The sequence below is a fragment of the Ambystoma mexicanum genome, chromosome 4q, assembly GCF_040938575.1.
Source record: "Ambystoma mexicanum isolate Mex_15411 chromosome 4q, UKY_AmexF1_1, whole genome shotgun sequence".
In the NCBI taxonomy this organism is placed as follows: domain Eukaryota; kingdom Metazoa; phylum Chordata; class Amphibia; order Caudata; family Ambystomatidae; genus Ambystoma; species Ambystoma mexicanum.
This window is the reverse complement of record NC_090928.1, coordinates 1,287,451,089-1,287,470,066: the sequence shown is the minus strand read 5'-3', so window position 1 is coordinate 1,287,470,066 and position 18,978 is coordinate 1,287,451,089. Positions and strand designations below refer to the sequence as shown.

Here is an 18,978-nt window from a genome sequence, read left to right as displayed (position 1 = left end):
CCCCTACCTGGACGACTGGCTCATCCACACGGCAAGGACCGTCCAACTCCTCACGGACCTGGGATGGGCAAGGTGCAACGGATGTTGGTGGCCGACGCGGCCAAAGTGAGGTCCATCAAGTCCCTCCTCGGGATGATGTCTTCCTGCATCTACCTCATTCCCATGTGCAGGCTCCGGATGCGCCCGTTGCAAGAATTCCTGGATGCGCGCTGGATCCAGACGACGGGCAGCTTCGAGGAAAGGATCAAGCTCGACGAGAGTTTCCGACGAGCGATACGGTGGTGGGGCACCCGCGCGCATCTGACGGCGGGCATGGACTTCCAGACCCCAGCCCACCAGGAGACTGTGACCACGGATGCCTCCCTGGAAGGGTGGGGAGCGCACACCGAAAATCTGCACGCAAGGGGACTCTGGCTCCCGACGGAGAAGTCCCTACATATCAACGTCCTGGAGCTCCGTGCAGTGTTTTGGGCCCTCAGGTCCTTCCTTCCGTCCCTCAAGGGCAAGGTGGTGAGGATCTTCACCGACACCACCACCACCATGTTTTACATCAGGAAACAGGGCGGAACCAGGTCCCCGGCGCTGTCCAAGGAGGCGCAGGACCTGTGGCATTGGGCCGTCGCCCAAGGGATTTTTCTGGTGCCGTTTCATCTGGCAGGGATAAAAAACACCATCGCCGACTCACTCAGCAGGGAGCTGCGCTCGTGCCACGAGTGGGAGCTACGGCAGGATCTGGTGGATCGCCTCTTCCGACGGTGGGGCACACCCCAGATCGACCTGTTCGCGACGGCGACGAACACCAAGTGCCGGAGGTTCGCCAGCAGGTTTCCCCAGACGAGGAGCATGGGCGATGCTTTCTCGTTCCCCTGGGAGGGCCTGTTCCTCTACGCGTTCCCTCCCTTGCCTCTGCTAATCCGGCTCATCAACCAGCTCAAGAGGTCACGGTGCAGGATGATCCTCATCGCACCTGCGTGGCCGAGGCAGATATGGTTCCCGGACCTTCTGGACTTGTCAGCGTCCCCGCCGATCAAGCTGCCGGCGGACGCGGATCTACTCTCCAGGGAAGGAGGCGCCATCCTCCACCACGACCCGAAGTCGCTGAACTTGCAGGCCTGGCTCCTGCAGCACTAGAGTTTGGAGGATACGACATACCGGCCGATTGCAGAGAGGTTCTTGCAAAGGCCAGGGCGTCCTCGACTCTTAAATGCTACGGACACAAATGGAAGAGGTTCTCTGTCTGGTGCCACGCACAGAAGATTAACCCTCTACGGATTACGGCTCCCCAAGTACTGCCGTACCTGCTGACGCTGGCCAAAGCTGGTCTGGCACACGCGTCCATCAAGATTCATCTTGCTGCGATCTCCCGATACACCAGAACCACGGGCCGGACGTCCTTGTGGTCTCATCGTCTGGTGAAAGAGTTCATGAAGGGACTGTTCAGATCGTTTCCGCCGGTGAAGGCTCCGGCCCCGGCGTGGGAGCTCAACGTGGTGCTGACCAAGCTCATGGGACCTCCGTTCGAGCCTCTGCACTCGGCCCCGTTGAAGTTTCTATCGTGGAAAACAGCTTTTCTTGTGGCCATCACCTCCGCACGACGAGTGGGAGAGATCCAGGCCCTTTCCTGCAAGGCCCCGTACTTGACTTTCCACGACACGAGGGTAGTGCTCAGGACGCACCCCTCCTTCATGCCCAAGGTACCGTCGGACTTCCATCTCAACGAACCCTTGGTGTTACCTGTGTTTTTCCCGTCGCCTTCGTCGCCGGCTGAGAGGACTTTGCACTCGCTGGATGTAGCTAGAGCGCTGAAGTTCTACGTGGACCGCACGAAGGGTTTTCGGAAGACGTCACAACTCTTTGTGAACTTTGGACCTGTCAATCAGGGGAAGGCTCTCTCGAAGGCTTCCATCTCCAGATGGCTCTCCGGCTGTATCATGTGCTGTCACCGGTTGGCAAACCGACCGCTGCCTGGCCGTCCGAGAGCCCATTCCACCAGAGCGATCGCAGCTACCACGGCGTTCCTATCTGGTGTGCCCCTGCTGGACATATGCAGGGCTGCTACGTGGAGGTCGACGCACACCTTCACGAAATTCTACTGCGTCGACCGGGATTCCAGGGAGGAGTCCAGGGTCGGCCAAGCAGTGCTGCGCAACCTGTTCGCCTGAGGTGAGCCTGGTGAGGAGGTAAGATGCTTAATGTTGAGTTTATGTGATGCTTAATGTTGAGCCTTTGCCACCTCCCGTGGTTGTGCATGTGTGTACTGCTATGTATTCTTTATTCATGAGCATGTGAATCCATGCCAGACCCCATGCTGGAGAAGGAACAAGTTACTTACCTGTAACTGTTGTTCTCCAGCATGGGTCTGGCATGGATTCACATGCGAACCCTCCCGCCTACCCCTCTGCGGCTCTTCACTTGGTCATACTGCCACTTCACGCGCTTCCAAATCTGAAGATGGCTGCCAGAGGCGGTGCTTAGGTAGAGGGCAGTCATTGGCTGTGGTCAGTATGACGCAGAGACCAGTGATTGGTTATTACTACGAAAGACAGATCAGAAACGAAACTGATACTGGTTTTTTCTTTACCGAGGATTCCCAGCCTGACGACGGGGAATATTCATGAGCATGTGAATCCATGCCAGACCCATGCTGGAGAACAACAGTTACAGGTAAGTAACTTGTTCCTTACTGTTCAGAAGGATAGACTGGTTCTATGTACACACCCTAGGTTCTAGCCTAAGTTTATTTCAAAATTCCACGTGAACCAGTCCATTGAGCTCCCGGCTTTCTTCCAGGAACCCAAAAGCTCTGCTGAGGTGAAACTACACACTCTAGATGTGCGAAGAGCGGTCCTCTACTATATAAACAAGACCAGACCGCTAAGGAAAACAGATCAACTGTTTGTCTCTGTAGCTGCAGGCAAAGGGGGAGATTGCGTCTCTAAAGGTGCCATCTCTAAGTGAAGTGGATTGTAAATTGTATCCAACTGTTACTCCCTTTCTGAAAGAACTTTGCCTTTTACGCCTAGAGCCCACTCTACAAGAGGCATTGGGGCCACTCTGGCTTTCATTGCAAATGTACCCCTTGACACCATTTGCAAAGCAGCTACTTGGAGCTCTATTCACACTTTTACTCAGCACTAGTGCATTGACACTCATTCCAAGACAGATACCCAAGTGGGACAAGCGGTTCTAAAACATCTGTTTGCTCAGGACCCTTCTCACATCCCACCTCCTTCTAATACTGCTCGCTAATCTATGCACAGCATGTGATCTAAGCAGATTCCACAAGCATCAGAAGAGATGCATTACTCACCGTAATCATATTTCTGATGCTTGTATCTGCTTAGATTCACATGCGACCCACCCTTCCTCCCCTCTGAGAGAAGGCGCATGGATGCTTGTAGTCTTCTCTTCCTTCTATCTGCTTGGATAATCTGTCCTCGCGCTACTCCTCATGCTACCTCTTGTCAGAAAAAATACAATCTGAGGGTACTACACGCGTGAGGGATCATGGGTACAGTGGACGTCACACATGGGATAATATTACTGGCACGCCCTGTGTCGACGCCCATTTTCGAGTTTCGAAAAAAAACTGTAATACTCCGCAGCTTCCACTAGATGTCGGCCTATGCACAGCATGTGAATCTAAGCAGATACAAGCATCAGAAATACGATTACGGTGAGTAATGTATCTCATATATCTGAGGCTTGTGGATCTGCTTGGATCACATTCTATGCATAGGCCAACATCTAGTGGTAGTCGCAGAGTATTGCATGATTTGTTTTTTAAACTGAAAAAGCGATGCCGACTTGGCATATCCCTAGTTTGACGTCTACTGTACCCGTGGTCCTTCACGCGTCGATGTCCCTCATTGTTTTTTTCCGCCATCGTGGTCCGTCGCTAGTTGCAGACTTCTTTCTGGCCAACACGTTTGATTAAACAAGGTTTAATTTTAGACTTTCTTTTGATTCTACCATCAACCGCTGTTGCACGCTGCACTACCAACTGAATTAGCGGCCCTCAGCGGATGGCTCCATCGTTAACGACGTTGAACTGTTTTGACGAACGTAGACTGCAGCCTACACGGGCTTCACCGGTCCTCGGCCCTTCACATTAGGGAGATTGGAGGGAGGTCATATATTTTGTACCCCTTAAGAGAATCCTCTTCTGACCCCTTATCTTCCCTTTTGTTGCTGTGCTGCTCTTTCCATTATCAATGGAAAATACTCCTTTTAAATTCTGTCCTTCCTGCAACAGGAAATTCCCTTGAAAAGACACGCACAAGGTGTACAATCACTGTTTGCCAGGGGACCACCCTGAGAAAAACTGCAAATCCTGCAGGCTTTTCTGTCCAAGAACCGTAATGGACAGTCTGACCACATGCTGGGCCGCCCACTCCATTCAGGCTGAGGCCTCCATAGACATGACTGGGGAATCCAGCAAGGGCAGCATCGATGTACTCCTTAGTGACGCTGAAGGCGACCGCCGTTAGGTGGAATCCCATGTTCGGTCCCCCGGCTCCAATAAGCAGGCCTGTGGCCGTGTGACAGAGACATCACCTGGTGGCTCAGACACACACACTTCCTGCCACACTAATCACATAACCCATGGCTGACTGCTTCGTCACCCGTTGAGAGCCACGTTGTGTCAAAAGAGGGGTACTTAAGTCATCCCTGTCCTCTGGGCCATCGCTCTCACGTTCGCCACATGACAGGTCTCTGAAACAGGCTCTGAAAGGCTTCAGACAACGCGCCTCAAAAAGCCCTCCTTTAACGCACCGAAGGCCATGCTTTGAAAGGCACTTCAGCGTCCCCGCCTCCACGTCAACAATGAGGGATCTATCAAACATGTCCCAGTCGCACCTTTAAAGTAAAAAACGTCAAACCGTAAAATCATTGCCTCTACCTTACCAGCCCTCTACCTCCCAGTATAGCAGCCTTTCTCCCTCTGGAGACACCCTTTCAGGAGTTATGCATCACAAGGAACAGCAACCCTTGCAATACGCCCCTAGCCCCTCAATATTTGCCAAATCAACTGAATGGACCCCAGAGAATTTTGATAGGATTATAAGAAAAATGTCCTGCTTTGTTGGCTTCATGGACAAGCACCTTGAGGAACTTAAAAATCTTCAGGGGCCCTACACAGAGGGTAGTTGCCAGGGATAAACCATCTAATAAAAGGACACGTCTGAACAATTCACAGCCCAGCACTTCCACCCAAGCCACCTCTCAGTACCATGACCCCCTCTTAAGACCTCTAGGTTCGCGTTCCCTCTGGGTCTCAGGACCCTGGATCTTCGGGGAGATTAGGGGGATCAGTATAGCCAGGACCAATATTATGACTGAGGATGACATCCAAGTCATACAGTCACCAGACCAGCCGGTGGCTGACTCACCAGTTGACAATCGCCTCCAATATAAGCTACTTCTCAAAGCCGCCCAACATTTTAAAATAGATTCCCATGAGGCTCAGGTTACCATAGATTTTGTGGAGGACATTCTTGGTGACTAGAAATCCTTCACACAATTTATCCACCTCTTGTAATCCATCCAAAGGCACATCCAGCCTTCTCTTATTACACCAAACCCCACGAGAGCGGTGAAACCTTGCATCGAAATTTTCAGGCGAGCCCCTACGGACCCTCTGTACATCAGGGGTCAGCTTAAACCCGATTCCTTGGTCGTTACCACTACAAGGAAAAGGGCAGGCACACTTCTGGCCTCTGCGGAGGTCCCAGCAGATAAGGAAAGCAAGAAAATCTACACCTTCGGCAGAAAGGTGGCTTCCTCTGCAGCCTACCAAACTAGGATAGTCAACACCACCACCCTCCTGGTTAGCTATGGTTGCGATAAATGGGACATTCAGAGCCCCTGAAGTCAAACCTTCTAAAAACCGTGTAAGAAGGCAAGCAGATGTCTAACTGCATCTTAAAAAACAACCTAGATGCCGCGGACAATGCATGCCGCATCATAGCCGAAGGCACATTAATCAAGCGCCATGCCTGGCTGAGGCAGTCTGGGTTCAAACTAAGTTAACATGCCCATTGATCCTAATGCTCTGCTCGGTAAGGCAGTTCAGGATGACCTAAAGAGTGCCAAAGAGGAATAGGATGCCCAAAAGCTCTTGACCAACTATCCAGAAAGCCTTTTGTCCAAAGGGTGTCTTTTAACACAAGGAGGTTCTGTGTCCAGGGCCCACAACGCTCATAGGTACAATCCAGGCACACAATCACATTGTGGGGCTCCTCACAGGGACAGTCCTCCTCCTCCAATTTTCAAAGGGGCTGCAAGAGGTCTAGGAGCAGGGGTAGAGCCTCCACTTCCACAGGTTCCACTCCACCCAAGCAATGACTGCCTGCTACAAGTCCCCTCCTATGCCACTCCAGCAGGAGGTCGCATTTCACAATTCACCCACGCATGGGAGGGATCACTTCGGACAAGTGGGTGGCAGAAGGATACTGTATAGGTCTTCTGCAACGAACATCCATCCATCCAACCACCCCCGAAGACAAAGAAAAAGGACACCATAGGTGATGCACATATTACTGGAGGAGGTGAAAGCCCTACTGGAAAAAGATGCAATAGAAATCGTCCCAGCAAACCTGGTAAACGAGGGTAATTATTGAACGTACTTCCATGTTCCAAAGAAAGACCTAACAATTGGGTAGGGAGGCTGCTAGGAATCAACACCATCAAATTGGGGGTACCAGGTTCATAAAAAGAACATTATACAACAGATAAGCACCTGGTTTGGGGTGGTTGGAAAATTCCCACAAATTTGATGTTGCCCAATTAAAACATTGTACAGGGACCCCTCTGGCTCGTAAGTCCATAACAGGTACTCTCCTTGGGCTCTCCACCAGGGAATCTCATGGTCTTTTCTCTGTACAGCTTTCTCTGTACAAATGAAGGTGTTTCGTTTTTTCCCTTAAAAAAAATAAATAATAATAAGTGAAAGTGCCCCAGCGGCAGATGTTCTGCCTCCCCATTGAGAGGTGGAACTCATCGCAGGGTGTGCATACAAGTCCAGGTGCAGAGTTAAGTTAGGCACTGAAGGGTAGGTATGGGAGTATTCAGGGTTAGGGGGTAAAGGGATGGGGGATGGCGGGCAGTGGCAATGTACGTGATTTTTTTTTCCTTTACAAAAACTTTGAATTCGTAATTTTTCAAAGTTTTTGAATTAAATAATCACATATATCCCTGCGTTGGCGCTTTGCTTGCTCTCACCCCCGCCTTGGCGCTTTGCTTGCTCTCACCCCCGCCTTGGCGCTCTGCTTGCTCTCACCCCCGCCTTGGCGCTCTGCTTGCTCTCACCCCCGCCCAGGCGCTCTGCTTGCTCTCACCCCCGCCCAGGCGCTCTGCTTGCTCTCACCCCCGCCCAGGCGCTCTGCTTGCTCTCACCCCCGGCTAGGCGCTCTGCTTGCTCTCACCCCCGCCTTGGCTCTGGTTTGGACTTTCTGCTCTCTTCCTTGGAGTGACAGTGTACGTTCTCTCTCTGTTCTGTGCTCCTCCAGGAAGGAATTCACATAGGGCGGCGAAGTTTCTTCCTTCCGGCGATAGCCAGGTGGTCTGCATTGGATGGACCTGGTGCCCCTTCACATGTTCTCTGAGTTGCTCGGGCGTTGGTTCCACATTGCGCCGCTCGTTCAGTGCTCTGGCTTTCTCCACCACAAGGTACTCTCCTGAGCTGGGCTTCTCTGGTCCTGATGCCAGCAAGATTGCGGAGCGTTTTGCGGGCTTGGCCGATGCCGATCTGCCCTGCTGAGAGTATACTTACTTCTCTCCAGCACACCTCCCAGGAGGAGGTCTCTCCTCTTGTGCTGCACCACTGCCTCTCTCCTCCCTAATTCCAATGCTGATTGGATCTTTGTCTTCACGCAACGTGGGGGTAGGCTTATCTCTTCTCCGTTCCGAATTGAGGACCACACGTGAAAAGGGTCACAACTCATAGGAGCCATTGTTGTTTGAAGTGGCAAGTCATTATACATTAACTCCCATTGAACCAACAAAACTATTGTTCAAAGACATGGGAGGGATACACGCATCCCTTTTTAGGGATTGCCTGTCCTCTAATGAGGGGGGGATGGGAGGGGTATCACCGCACTGGGATCTCACTTACCCTGTCGATTAGGGGCTGTCAAACATAGTGGGCTTACCTGCCTAGTCCCAAAGTAGATGGTTACCCCTTGGGGAGAAGGGACAAGTTCCCTGGATGCGTCACACTGGCCAAGCCTAAAAATGTTAACTGAACACTAGCCATTTGCGAGTGAGGATTAATTTAGCATGTAAGAGTCGGTGTGCTGCGTGCATATGGAGAACGGAGTGGGGAAATTACTTGTTTTGCCTGGCCAGTAGCTTGAAACTTGTACCATGAGGCTGCCATCACTGTCGGCTGGCTTACTTTCCTGGCAATGTGTGTGGGGATTGGGGTTTTGGGCTTCGGGAGGGAACTGGGAAAGGTGATGTTGATGAGGTGAAGTTGGTGTTTTAAAGTTTAGCAGAGTTTAGCCTGAGGAATCCTAAAGCAGTCTAGTATTGGATGGTTGTTGGGTATTCTGAGGGGTGAATTATTTGCGTGTTTCCACAAATGGGCAATTCCCAATGTAAAAACTGTTTGAGGTTGTCTCTAGCGAGAAAGTGCCAGGCAAGCACTGGCATGTGTGTCTGCTTGCCAACCTTTGATCAGAGTCAGTGGGTTCAGCAACTTCTGGTTTACATACCAAACTATGTACAGTCACTGTAAACCTGCAAAAATTGTCAGGTTCTTCTGACTCACGTCACTAATTGAGGTGTAGGCCTGCTGATCCCTCTGTTTTATCCTCCAATTTCTTCTCTGCTTTGTAGTCCGACAGCTTAGTTAGCTTGGGTTGATGAAAGGCCGCTATCCCTGCATCTCACAATCTCAACAACTATTTTTTAAACATTTAATTTTTATTCTTTGTGTTTGATTTCTTCAATCAAAACATTAGAATCAAAATACAAATTAACCAATGTATACATAACCTATTTAAAATACTTGACGAATGATATGGCATTTGTAATGCGCCTATACACAAGTGTTTCAAGGCGCGATGAGGCAGGGAGGGGGGGAACAAAGGGAAGACAGACAACGATCATACTAGTCCAGGTGTTGTTCAGATCGCGCAAGTGCATGGGTAGAGGGGAAGGGAAAAGTGCAAGGGGAAAGGGAGAGGGGAAAGTGCAGTACAGGGGTAGTAGAATAACAAGATAAATAATAAAGGCCAGCTGGTGGCAAGTGCAAGGTAAGTGCAGACAAGTGCTGGGAAGGGGGGCTGTGGGGATACAGAGACAGTCCCGCAGTGCAGGGGTTGCCAGGGAGGCAGTGCAAGGGGAGAGTGGCTGGGCCGAGGACCCAGTTGCAGATTAAGTGCAGTTTCAGTCAGGAATTTAGCAGGGGAGAGGGGAGAGAAAGCAGAAGCAAAGAGGAAGGTTTTGAGGTGCTTCCGGAACTGGAGATGATTCTCCTCAAGTTTCAGGGAGGCAGGAAGGCTGTTCCAGAAGGAGGCCCCTGCCGCGGAGAGAGATCTACCCCCAACTCGTTGCTTGGAGAAGCGGCTGACCCTGAGGGAGTTGGAGGCGGATGAGCAAAGAGCTCTAGAAGGAAGATATTTAGGAAGAGAGAGTTGAAGGTATTTTGGCCCCAAAAGGCCTTGTGGACAATGCAGAGGGTTTTGAACTTAATCGTCGCAGCCCCTGGGAGCCAGTGTAGAGATTTCAGTCCTGGAGAGATACCGTCCCTGGGCTTGAGGCCAAGGACAAGTCTTGCAGTCCTGTTCTGGATGAGTTGCAGAGGGCGGAGAGTAGAGGCAGGCAGATTTTGATAGACTGTTACAGTAGTCCAGCTTAGAGAGAACCAGGGCTCTGGAGACAGTGAGCTTCTGGGGAAAGGAGAGGAAAGGAAGAATACCTCTAATGAGGTGCATCTGGTAGTGTGACTTCTTAGAGATGTCAGATATGTGAGGAGAGAAGGAGAGTGTGGAGTCGAAGATGACCCCGAGGTTTTTTACCTTGCAGGTAGGAGCAGGAAAAGGGCCAAGAGAGGCCGGCCAGAGAGCTGCAGGGAAGGAGGGAGTAGGTGTGCCGATGAGTAGAATCTCAGTCTTACTGGCATTAAAGCAGAGGTCATTGGCGGCACACCATTCCTGGATAGCAGACAGTCAGAGATGAGAGGAGGAGGCCGAGGGTAGCCTGAAAATTAGCTGGATATCATCCGCATAGCACTGAAAGTTGGGGCAGAGAGCGGCGATGCAGTGGGCAAGGAGTGCCAGATACTGGTTAAACAGCCAGGAAGAGAGGTTGGATCCCTGGGGGACACCACAGGTAGAGAAAATGTGTCCGAGAGGAAAGACCCCAGTTGGACCTGGGAGGGTCGATTGGAGAGGAAAGAGGTCAGCCACGCCAGAGCCTGACCATTGATACCCAGGTTATCACGGAGACGGTTGAGCAGGATGGCATGGTTGACAGTATCAAAGGCAGAAGAGAGATTGAGCAAAATGAGAAAACATGGAGTGTTAGTCAAGGTTCGAGAGCAGGTCTTCACGGATGTTCAGGAGAGCAGTTTCTGTGCTGTGCTTCTGGCAGCTCTGAAGCCAGACTGATGGTCATGAAGACTACCAACAGATTCAGCATGGAGATTAAGCTGGGAGATGGGCAGTTTCTCCAGGAGCTTGCCCAGGAAGGGAGTGATGGAGATTGGGTGATAGTTAGCCAGGCAGGAGGGGTTGGACGAGAGTTTCTTAAGAAGAGGGTGCACAAGGGAGTGCTTAAGGGGGGAATGGGAAGACTCCAGAGGCAAAGGAGTGATTGCGGAAGTCAGCCAGGGCAGGAGCCAGGGAGTCGATGTGGTCCTTGATAGTTTTGGAGGAACAGGGATGAACCTGTTTTGACGAGACTTTCATAGATCGGACTTGTCTGGAAACCTCGTCAGCAGCGAAAAGGGGAAAGGCAGAGGAGGAGGGAGGAGGGGTGGCTGCAGAAGGGCCAGAGGAAGAGCAGGGAATAGAGGGAGGGAGGTGATATGAGGAGAGTGAGGACAGGAGGTCCTGAATTTTTTAAATGAAGTGCGAGGCCAGTGCCGTGCAGAGGGCCTGGGAGGGGACAGGAGAGGTAGAGACTGCAGCAGGGTTGGCCAGCTCTTTGCAGATTTTAAAGAGTTCGGCCGAATTGTTAGATGCCGCAGAGATGCAAGCTTGGATAAGGACTCTCTTCTTGGTGAGAACGGAGAGCCGGTATTGCCTTTGGAGCAGGCGGCAGGCCAGTTTGTCAGAGGATGAACATGAAGCACGCCATTTCCTCTCTGCCACCCTGCACTTGCGTTTTAGGGTGACGAAATCCGAGTCATACCAGGAGTTACATTTGGCTTTGGGCTTCAGGCGGATTCTCATGACAGGGGCAAGGATATCAAGAGTATCAGATATAGCAGAGTGGAGAGGGCTGTATCAGGGTTGGAGTCAGCCGAAGGGGTGGAGGGGTGATAACGTGGCAGCGAAAGCCTCAACTGACACGCACTTCATGGGTCGGATGAAGGTGGCTTTGCCTGAGGGGTAGGGAAGGTGAGGTGGGAGGATGGGAGAACGTGATCACTCCAGGTGAGAGGAGTGGAGGGAAGGACAGAGAGGGGAAGGTCAGAAGAAATCAGAGCATCAAGAGTGTGCCCTGCAGAATGAGTCGGCCCAGACGGGAGAATAGAGAGTGAGCGAGTCGCCGAGGTCGCGAAAGTGTCCAGAGGGAGGGGCGGGGGGAGGAGAGACAGGAGGCATCCAGGTGGATGTGTAAGTCTCCAAGAAACAGGAGTTGAGTGGTTGAGGACAGGAGTGAGGTGGAGCGGTCCGCCCACTCGGAGAGGAAGGAGGAAATTTGACTGGGTGGCCGATAGATAGCCACAGTAAGGGAATGGCGGGGAGAGAGAGAGAGAGAGATCGATCAAATGAGGAGTAGGTCTGTGTAGGAGTGGCAGTAATCCACTCAGGGAAAATGAGGGACACCCCCCCCATCCCCCCCCAGCACGCTTGGGCCTGGTCTCGGAGAGGATCTTGTAGCCGTCAGGTAGGAGTGTGTCAAAGCTATGACAGAGCTGGCCGTGAACTATGTCTCAGTGAGACTGAGGACATCAAGGTCCAGTTCCTCAAGAAGGCGACAGATATCGGAGGAATGTTAGACCGCAGATCAAGAATTAAGAGTGGCAATGTGGAGAAGGTTTAATATACAAAAAGAAAGTCTGATATTTAATTAGGTGTCACTAAACACTCTTCCCACATCAAGTGGAATCAATTATCACAACATTTTATTAAGATTCAATACATTTCATAAAACAATCATAAAAATGTTCATATTTATGATTGTTTTATGACATGTATTGAATCTTAATAACATTTTGTGATAATTGATTCCACTTGATGTGGGAAGTGTGTTGAGTGACACCTAATTAAATATCAGACTTTCTTTTTGTATATTAAAGTATATGCTCACAGAGCAGGAAGTCTGTTCATCCCTACCTGTGACTCAGAACCGTTTTGAGAATAGAAATGTGGAGAAGGTTGCCATCCTTGAAGGACTTCCGGGGAAGGGTACAGATCAGAGGTACGCCCTGCAGAGGTGAAGAAGGAGCACGAGAGGGGGCAGGGAGGGAGGGGGAAGGCAAGGTAGCCGAGGACAGAGGGGGGGGGGGCAGCAGGAGAGGAAAGGAAGTTGATGAGGCGTGGGAAGCGTCTATCAAAGAGGTGAAGGTTGGCCTGAGGGTCTTGGACCAAGACGGTCCCATTAGAGTAGACATTAATGATGGCCTTAGAGGAGTGGAAGGAGGCTAAGAGGACATCCCAACGGGTGCCATCATTAATGGGAGAAGAGGAGAAAGGAGAGAGAACAGAGACCATAAGAAGGGTCCATAGGTCAGGTGAAGGCACGAAAAAGAGGATGTCGGTGAGAGTTTCCCTGGAGGAGGCACTAGTGTAGGTGTCAGCGATAGGGAGGTTAGAGACCAGGATGTCCTTTTTAAACTTTTTCCTACCAGATTTAACGAGGAGAGCAGGATAGTCAATGGAGGAGCAGTTAGAGAAGATAGCCGAGATAGAGAGCACCATAGAATAGGAGGGCGAGGAAGGGGGGGGGATGGACAGACGAGAGCAAGCGGACAAGATAGCGAACGGCAAGACAGTAGTGCAGTCGGACGGACGCTCAGGTTTAAAGATCTCACAGTGCTCAATATGGGAACCAGGGTGAGGCCACCTAAGTTTGAGAATCCTGAGAGGGGAGAAAAAGGCCTAGTTTACCACATTGCAGAAACAGTAAGTATAGGCACAATGCGTAATGAAGTGACACGGGTGTAGGTGGGGTGGGCCGGGAGAGCAGGTGGAGCTAACAATGATGAAACCGCGCCTTCCGTCCTCTGCGGACACCTGCAGACACAACGGGAGCCGCAACCGTAGGAGCTGCCCTTTCCCTAAGGGGCCCTTAGCCGAGGGTGCTGCCGGGCAGGGGGGGCTGCCCAGGAGGATTAGTTTTAAGGCAGAAGGAGGAGAGGGGATGTGGGCGGGCTGGGAGGAGGGAAGGGAGAGGAGGACCAGGAAGTGGCTGCAGGGGGAGGGGCCTTTTGAAATGTTTGTTTTATTATTTTTTTGGTTTTGCCCCCTTCCCTGGGGCAGATGATCAGCCATCTGCCCCCGGGGGGGGGCTAACCTGCAGGCCCCATCCTTTGGGGGGCCTGCACACTTATTCCTGGTAGCCCTCCCTCCCACACCCACCAATTGGATGGGGGCCACCTCATGTACTCCTGCCTGGGGCCATAAATCTGCCCCCAGGGAGGGCTACAAGGGGTGGCCCCCCTTTTCACTTGGTGTGGGAGGGGGAGGGCCACCACCATTTCTTGGGGGCAAAACAATCCCAGGCCCTCCACCCCCGTTCTATTTTTTTTTTTTCCCCTTCCCTGGGGGCAGATGATCAGCCATCAGCCCCCAGGGTTGTGCACATATGTGCCCCCATGCTTTGGGGGCCAGGGGGGTAGAGGACTGCTTACGTGAAGCAGCCCCGCACCCTACCTCACAAACGTTTCCATGGTGGTCCAGTGGTTGCAGGGATCGAGCAAAACAGAGTGCCAAAACCGACGAGCCGGCTCGGTGGTGGCAACCTAGAGCGGTTTCCACCGACGAGCCGGCTCGTCGGTGGCACTTAAAGGGTCAATATTTTATTATATTTTTTAATATAAAAGCGAAAGCCGCTGCATGTATTAATACAATTGCGTTGTATTCATACATGCAGTTACTTTCTTTTTGAGTCTCCTGGGTCCCCCCGGCATGGGGGAGCCCGGGAGACTCAAAAGGAAAGCCACTGCAATTATAAATACATTGTTATATTTATGATTTCTATGGTTTTCTAACAACAGCAATCGTAAATACAACAACGTTTTATTTATAAAAGCACTTCTCTGCTCTCACTAATGAAGCAAAAGCCGCCGCTGTAATAAGTTACCAGCAGGTGGCTTTTGTTCCATTAGTGCTGCAAGGGCAGAGATTAACTCGAGCACAGGAAGTTCATCCATATCACAAAATGGACGCCTCCTAGTGCTTGATTTTAAAGGTATTTAAACATTATTTGTGAAACATTTTACATAGGAACTTTAATTAAAAAGATGTTTAATTTGTTTTAATATTGCCCATCTTTTAAGCCATTAAAATATTTGAGTGCACTATTCCTTTAAACCTCAGTGGTTTATTTTACAAAGTGAATGTGCCAATGTGTTTAGGTTAGACTGGAACTAAGGATGTGCCATTTCAAAGGAATTGGGGATGAGCAGAGTTTGCTCAAGAACTGGGGCCAGTGAGTCTGTCCCCCTCCACTTTGGGCCGGCCCTCTTCTTTTTGCTTCTCATCTTCCTTCAATACTGTGGCGATTCACATGGTGTCATCACTTCTCCCCAACGGGGAGTCCTTTACTATGAGGCTAGGGAAGTATGGCTGCTACGCAAAAGTCCCCTTAGAGTTGGTTTAATGTGGGAGGTCCTCATGGGGGAGGGACTCCCCCTTTGGGGACGAGGACACTCACCTGGGGTGCAACCCGTTGTATATTGTCACTGCCCACATTCCCTAGCCTTCCCCACTGTTCAGAACCATTTTGTTGAAAATAAACCTATGCACCTTTACATGGGCTAAAGCCAAAAGTGCTAGGACAAGGAAGAACACAGAAGACATGGAGGTTATGAACTGTGTGGCCCCGAGGAGGCATGAAGATTGTTAACCAGTACAAAGGACTTTTACCATCTGCCAGGACGGGACTGGCAACATTATGAGCATGGACGACGGACTAACCAGGCTGCCAAACCCAGCCAGGAGTGGGAAGAGGCACGGAAACCAGCAGCAGTTTCAAACACTGTGGGCAGACGAGAGTCGGAGAAGAGCGGAGGACACCGGCGGAGAAAGGAATAAGTTATCCACTGGTCCATGTGATGCAGAGCGAACAGCCGAGCAGCCGACTGGAGCTTGGAGCCGCTGCAGTGTTTGGACACGGAAGAGAGGAGACCGATGTAGCGAAGAGAACGCTAGACCCTGGTAGTCATGGTCACATGCCAAAATCTCTTTGAAGGTAAATGGGAGGTGAAAGAGACCCGGAGGAGACACTGGGGTGGAAGCTAGAAGTGTGGGGGACCAAAACACTGATAAGCCAAGCATCTGAGGAGAGCCTCATTGCAGTGGCTACCACAAGCCCACTCACCACCAGAGAAAGGTCAGGAACACTAAACAACATAAGCCAAGCATCCGAGGAGATCCTCCCTGTTGCAGTGCCGACCATAAACCCACTGACCACCAGAGAAGCGTCTGGGACCCCAACATGAGGGAACTGAGTTAGCAAAGGGAAACTGAGTAAGCAAGGTGAACGTACACGTCACAGTGGCAGCACTGACCCCATTTATCAGCAGAGAAGGATTTTGGAATTTGATAACACGATGGTGTGACTCAAGCTGAGTTGTGAGAGAACATTTGAGACACCAGAAGGGAGTCCTTCTCCTGGTCCCGAATTAGGAGCTGTGCTAAAGACGCCAGGGAAGTGAGTCATTCCCTCTGGCCTTGTTGTAAACTGTGCCTAGCAATACCAGGAGAAGGAAGTCATTCTCCTGGTACCGAGCTGAAAGTTGTAAAGAAGCCACTGGAAGGGAGTAATTCCCCCTGATTTTTATTAGAAGCTGTATCGATCTGCACCAGGAGAAGGCAGCAGTTTTTCTGGATTTGGAAAGACTGTGTGAAACCTGCACGGCAGGGGAAGGGAGTTATTCCGCCTGGCATATTCTTGTTGCACGAGAACAGTCTTTTGAACATTATCTGAGCATCACGAGAAGACAGACATTCTCCTGGAGAAGAAACGTTCTGTTAGATTATCCTTTAGTTGTAGTGTGAGGGATAGAAGTAGGTTATGATACAGGACAGCTGTGTTTGCATTTGACGTACATTCTGACAGACCTCTTTAGTTTTATCAGGGAAGCGCCTCTTAGAAACGGGGATAGTGAGGGATATTTTATACATCAATTAAGTCTGTAACTATCATACAGCCCTGGTATCCACTTCCTTTTTCGACACCCTTACTATGCCTCATATCCAATATTGCTCTCCATGTTTCCCACCTCCTCTCCTCTTTCTGACTCAATGGCTTTCCTCCAATCTATTCTGCGTGTACTAGCAATACTTTCTTCCCCTCCTCCTCTCTTTCCATGGCCTGGTCTGTGAATGAGATGATGGTAGCTGCATGGGTACGAATAGCAGGGAATATTCTGGATCACCTATGCAGATACCTAATGCTCCATTTGCATTGCAATAAAACATTGACCTGCTTGTTTTGACAGCTTGTTTTTCTTATTCTGTTTAGATGTGAGTATTCCCAGTCAGAACAGCAGGTTTGCACCAGCTGTAAGGTTCTTCAGGATACATTTTGACAGGAACATTGTCAAAATGCTTTAGTCTGAACAGATGTGGATCATTACAGCAGACTTTGTAGCTTTGTTTATGGGCACTACTTGCTGAAGGCATATGATGTCGCAAGAGCACTCTGTTTAAAATTTACATGGTTTCATTTAATGATTTTCTACTTTTGGAGGTCTAGAACAAACCTTTTCTGCTTCAACATGTGATTATTGCCATACAATCAATTACCTTTATTCCATGGACTCCACTGTGGTCAGAATGTACCATGTGCAGTAAGGGGAAGTAAACTGAATGCAGATATTGCAATTTTAGCACAATGACATGTTTTATTAAGTGTCGTTGTAGGTCTAGCAAAATCTACTCGACCATTTGCATAGTCGTGTAGTTTTTATGAAGGTTGAGTACCATTCGCAGCACTTGTTGGCGAGTACAGTGAACTTCTGGGATGTTTGAAACGTTTGACCTTTACTGCAAGCAAACATTGTTTGCAATAAATGTCAAATACATTTTGCTGTGCGTGGCTGGCCTCTAGTTGGCAGCAGTGTGCCAAACATGACGTAGCTCATGGTGACATGGACCATTTTACACAAAACACTGGTAAAACCTTGGTCACTGATCGCCTTCGGTGGAGTGCATTTCTCATATGTTGAGTAGGCAAGCGGTTCTCGACATGCAGGTCTTGTGGGGTTTTACGAATTTGTGGGGCCTGCTTTGTTTCGAGCAACATTGAAAAATCATGCTTCATAAGAGCGTCTGAGATTGGCTTGTATTAGGAGATACTTGCATTGAATGTGGTTCTTGTTTTGTTCATTTTGTAAGATTTGATTTAGAACAAAAGACATGTGCATGTTTTTATTTTAAACATTCACCAATTTCTTTCCCTGACAGGCACATCAGACCTCAAACAAGCGTCCCAGCAACAGCGTCCCTCCACCAACACAACTCAACAAAATCAAGTATTCTGGTGGACCACAGATTGTAAAGAAAGAAAGGCGGCAAAGTTCATCTCGATTTAACATCAGTAAAAACCGAGAACTGCAGAAGCTCCCAGCCCTCAAAGGTAAGGAACAGAAAATATGTACACCCCCGAGAATATGTTGCTGCAATTGCCAGTTATAGGAACAACCTTTTGCCACCCACATGCAAATGTTGCCTTCTCCTTGGAGAAACACGCACCCTTCTTAACTTGCCACACTGTAATCTGAATGCCACAATAATTTGAAGCAGTATGCCTACTGAATCCTAGCACTAAAATGGAAAAAAGACATTAGAAAAAGCTCATGATGTCATGCAACAGTCTGTTATTCTGCACCAGTTAACGCTGTAGTAGTCTCCTGGCCCTGGGTCTTATCTGAGGTACTTATTGTGCCCAAACCTGTGGTGAACAGACATCAGTCTGTGGGTGTGAAAAGAGAAATGTTGATGCCTACAATGTAAGGGATTGAAGGAACAGACGGCCCAGAAGAGGAATTTACCAGGATCAAGAAGATGGCTCAATGATTGATCTGCTGGTGTGTGGGTCCTTGCAGATGATGGATTGTGTTGAAGTCTTGGCGAGAAAGTCGGGTGACAGTAGTTTGCTGGTGGTTCGTGTTTTGTGCAGGTCTGTGTCCTTCATTAATGTACAAGTGAATAAATGGTTTCATGATTAGCTCGATGTGGTCAAGTGTACCTCAAGTGACCTAGCAGTTCGGGCTGGACTGCCCCTTTTGGGATAGGACCAAGCCTGATTTGCATATGATCTTTTCCTTTCTGTGATGGCAGGTTTAAAAAAGCAGTGCTCTGGGGTGTTGCCCCAGTGCAAGTGTCATTGGTTAAGATTAACTCCTAACCTGCAACCTACAGTTTTGTAAGCCGACCTGCAAAGAAGCAGCTTACAATGTGTAGTTTACATTGATACAACAGCCAGCCTTTTTAAGCTTGGAACTGACATGTCTTATGCTGTGATCTCCGCTCCATGATTCGGCATGAGATGTCTCCTTCCATAAACATGTTCAGGTTTCACTGTTGCAGCATTAGATCTTCATCTGTCCTGCTCCTCTAGAGCTCATCTCAG

The 18,978-nt window shown here is 49.9% G+C and overlaps 1 protein-coding gene across 4 annotated transcripts in view; it reads left to right on the top strand.

Annotated features, from left to right (window-relative positions):
- The window catches only part of PPP2R5D (protein phosphatase 2 regulatory subunit B'delta), a 741,061-nt gene that overhangs the window by 330,944 nt on the left and 391,139 nt on the right, over positions 1 to 18,978 (top strand). For all 4 annotated transcript variants that reach the window (XM_069608914.1, XM_069608915.1, XM_069608913.1 and 1 more), the window contains exon 3: positions 17,811 to 17,982. In XM_069608914.1, coding sequence (XP_069465015.1) covers positions 17,811 to 17,982 — 172 coding nt within the window. The remainder of the gene's footprint in view (positions 1 to 17,810; positions 17,983 to 18,978) is intronic.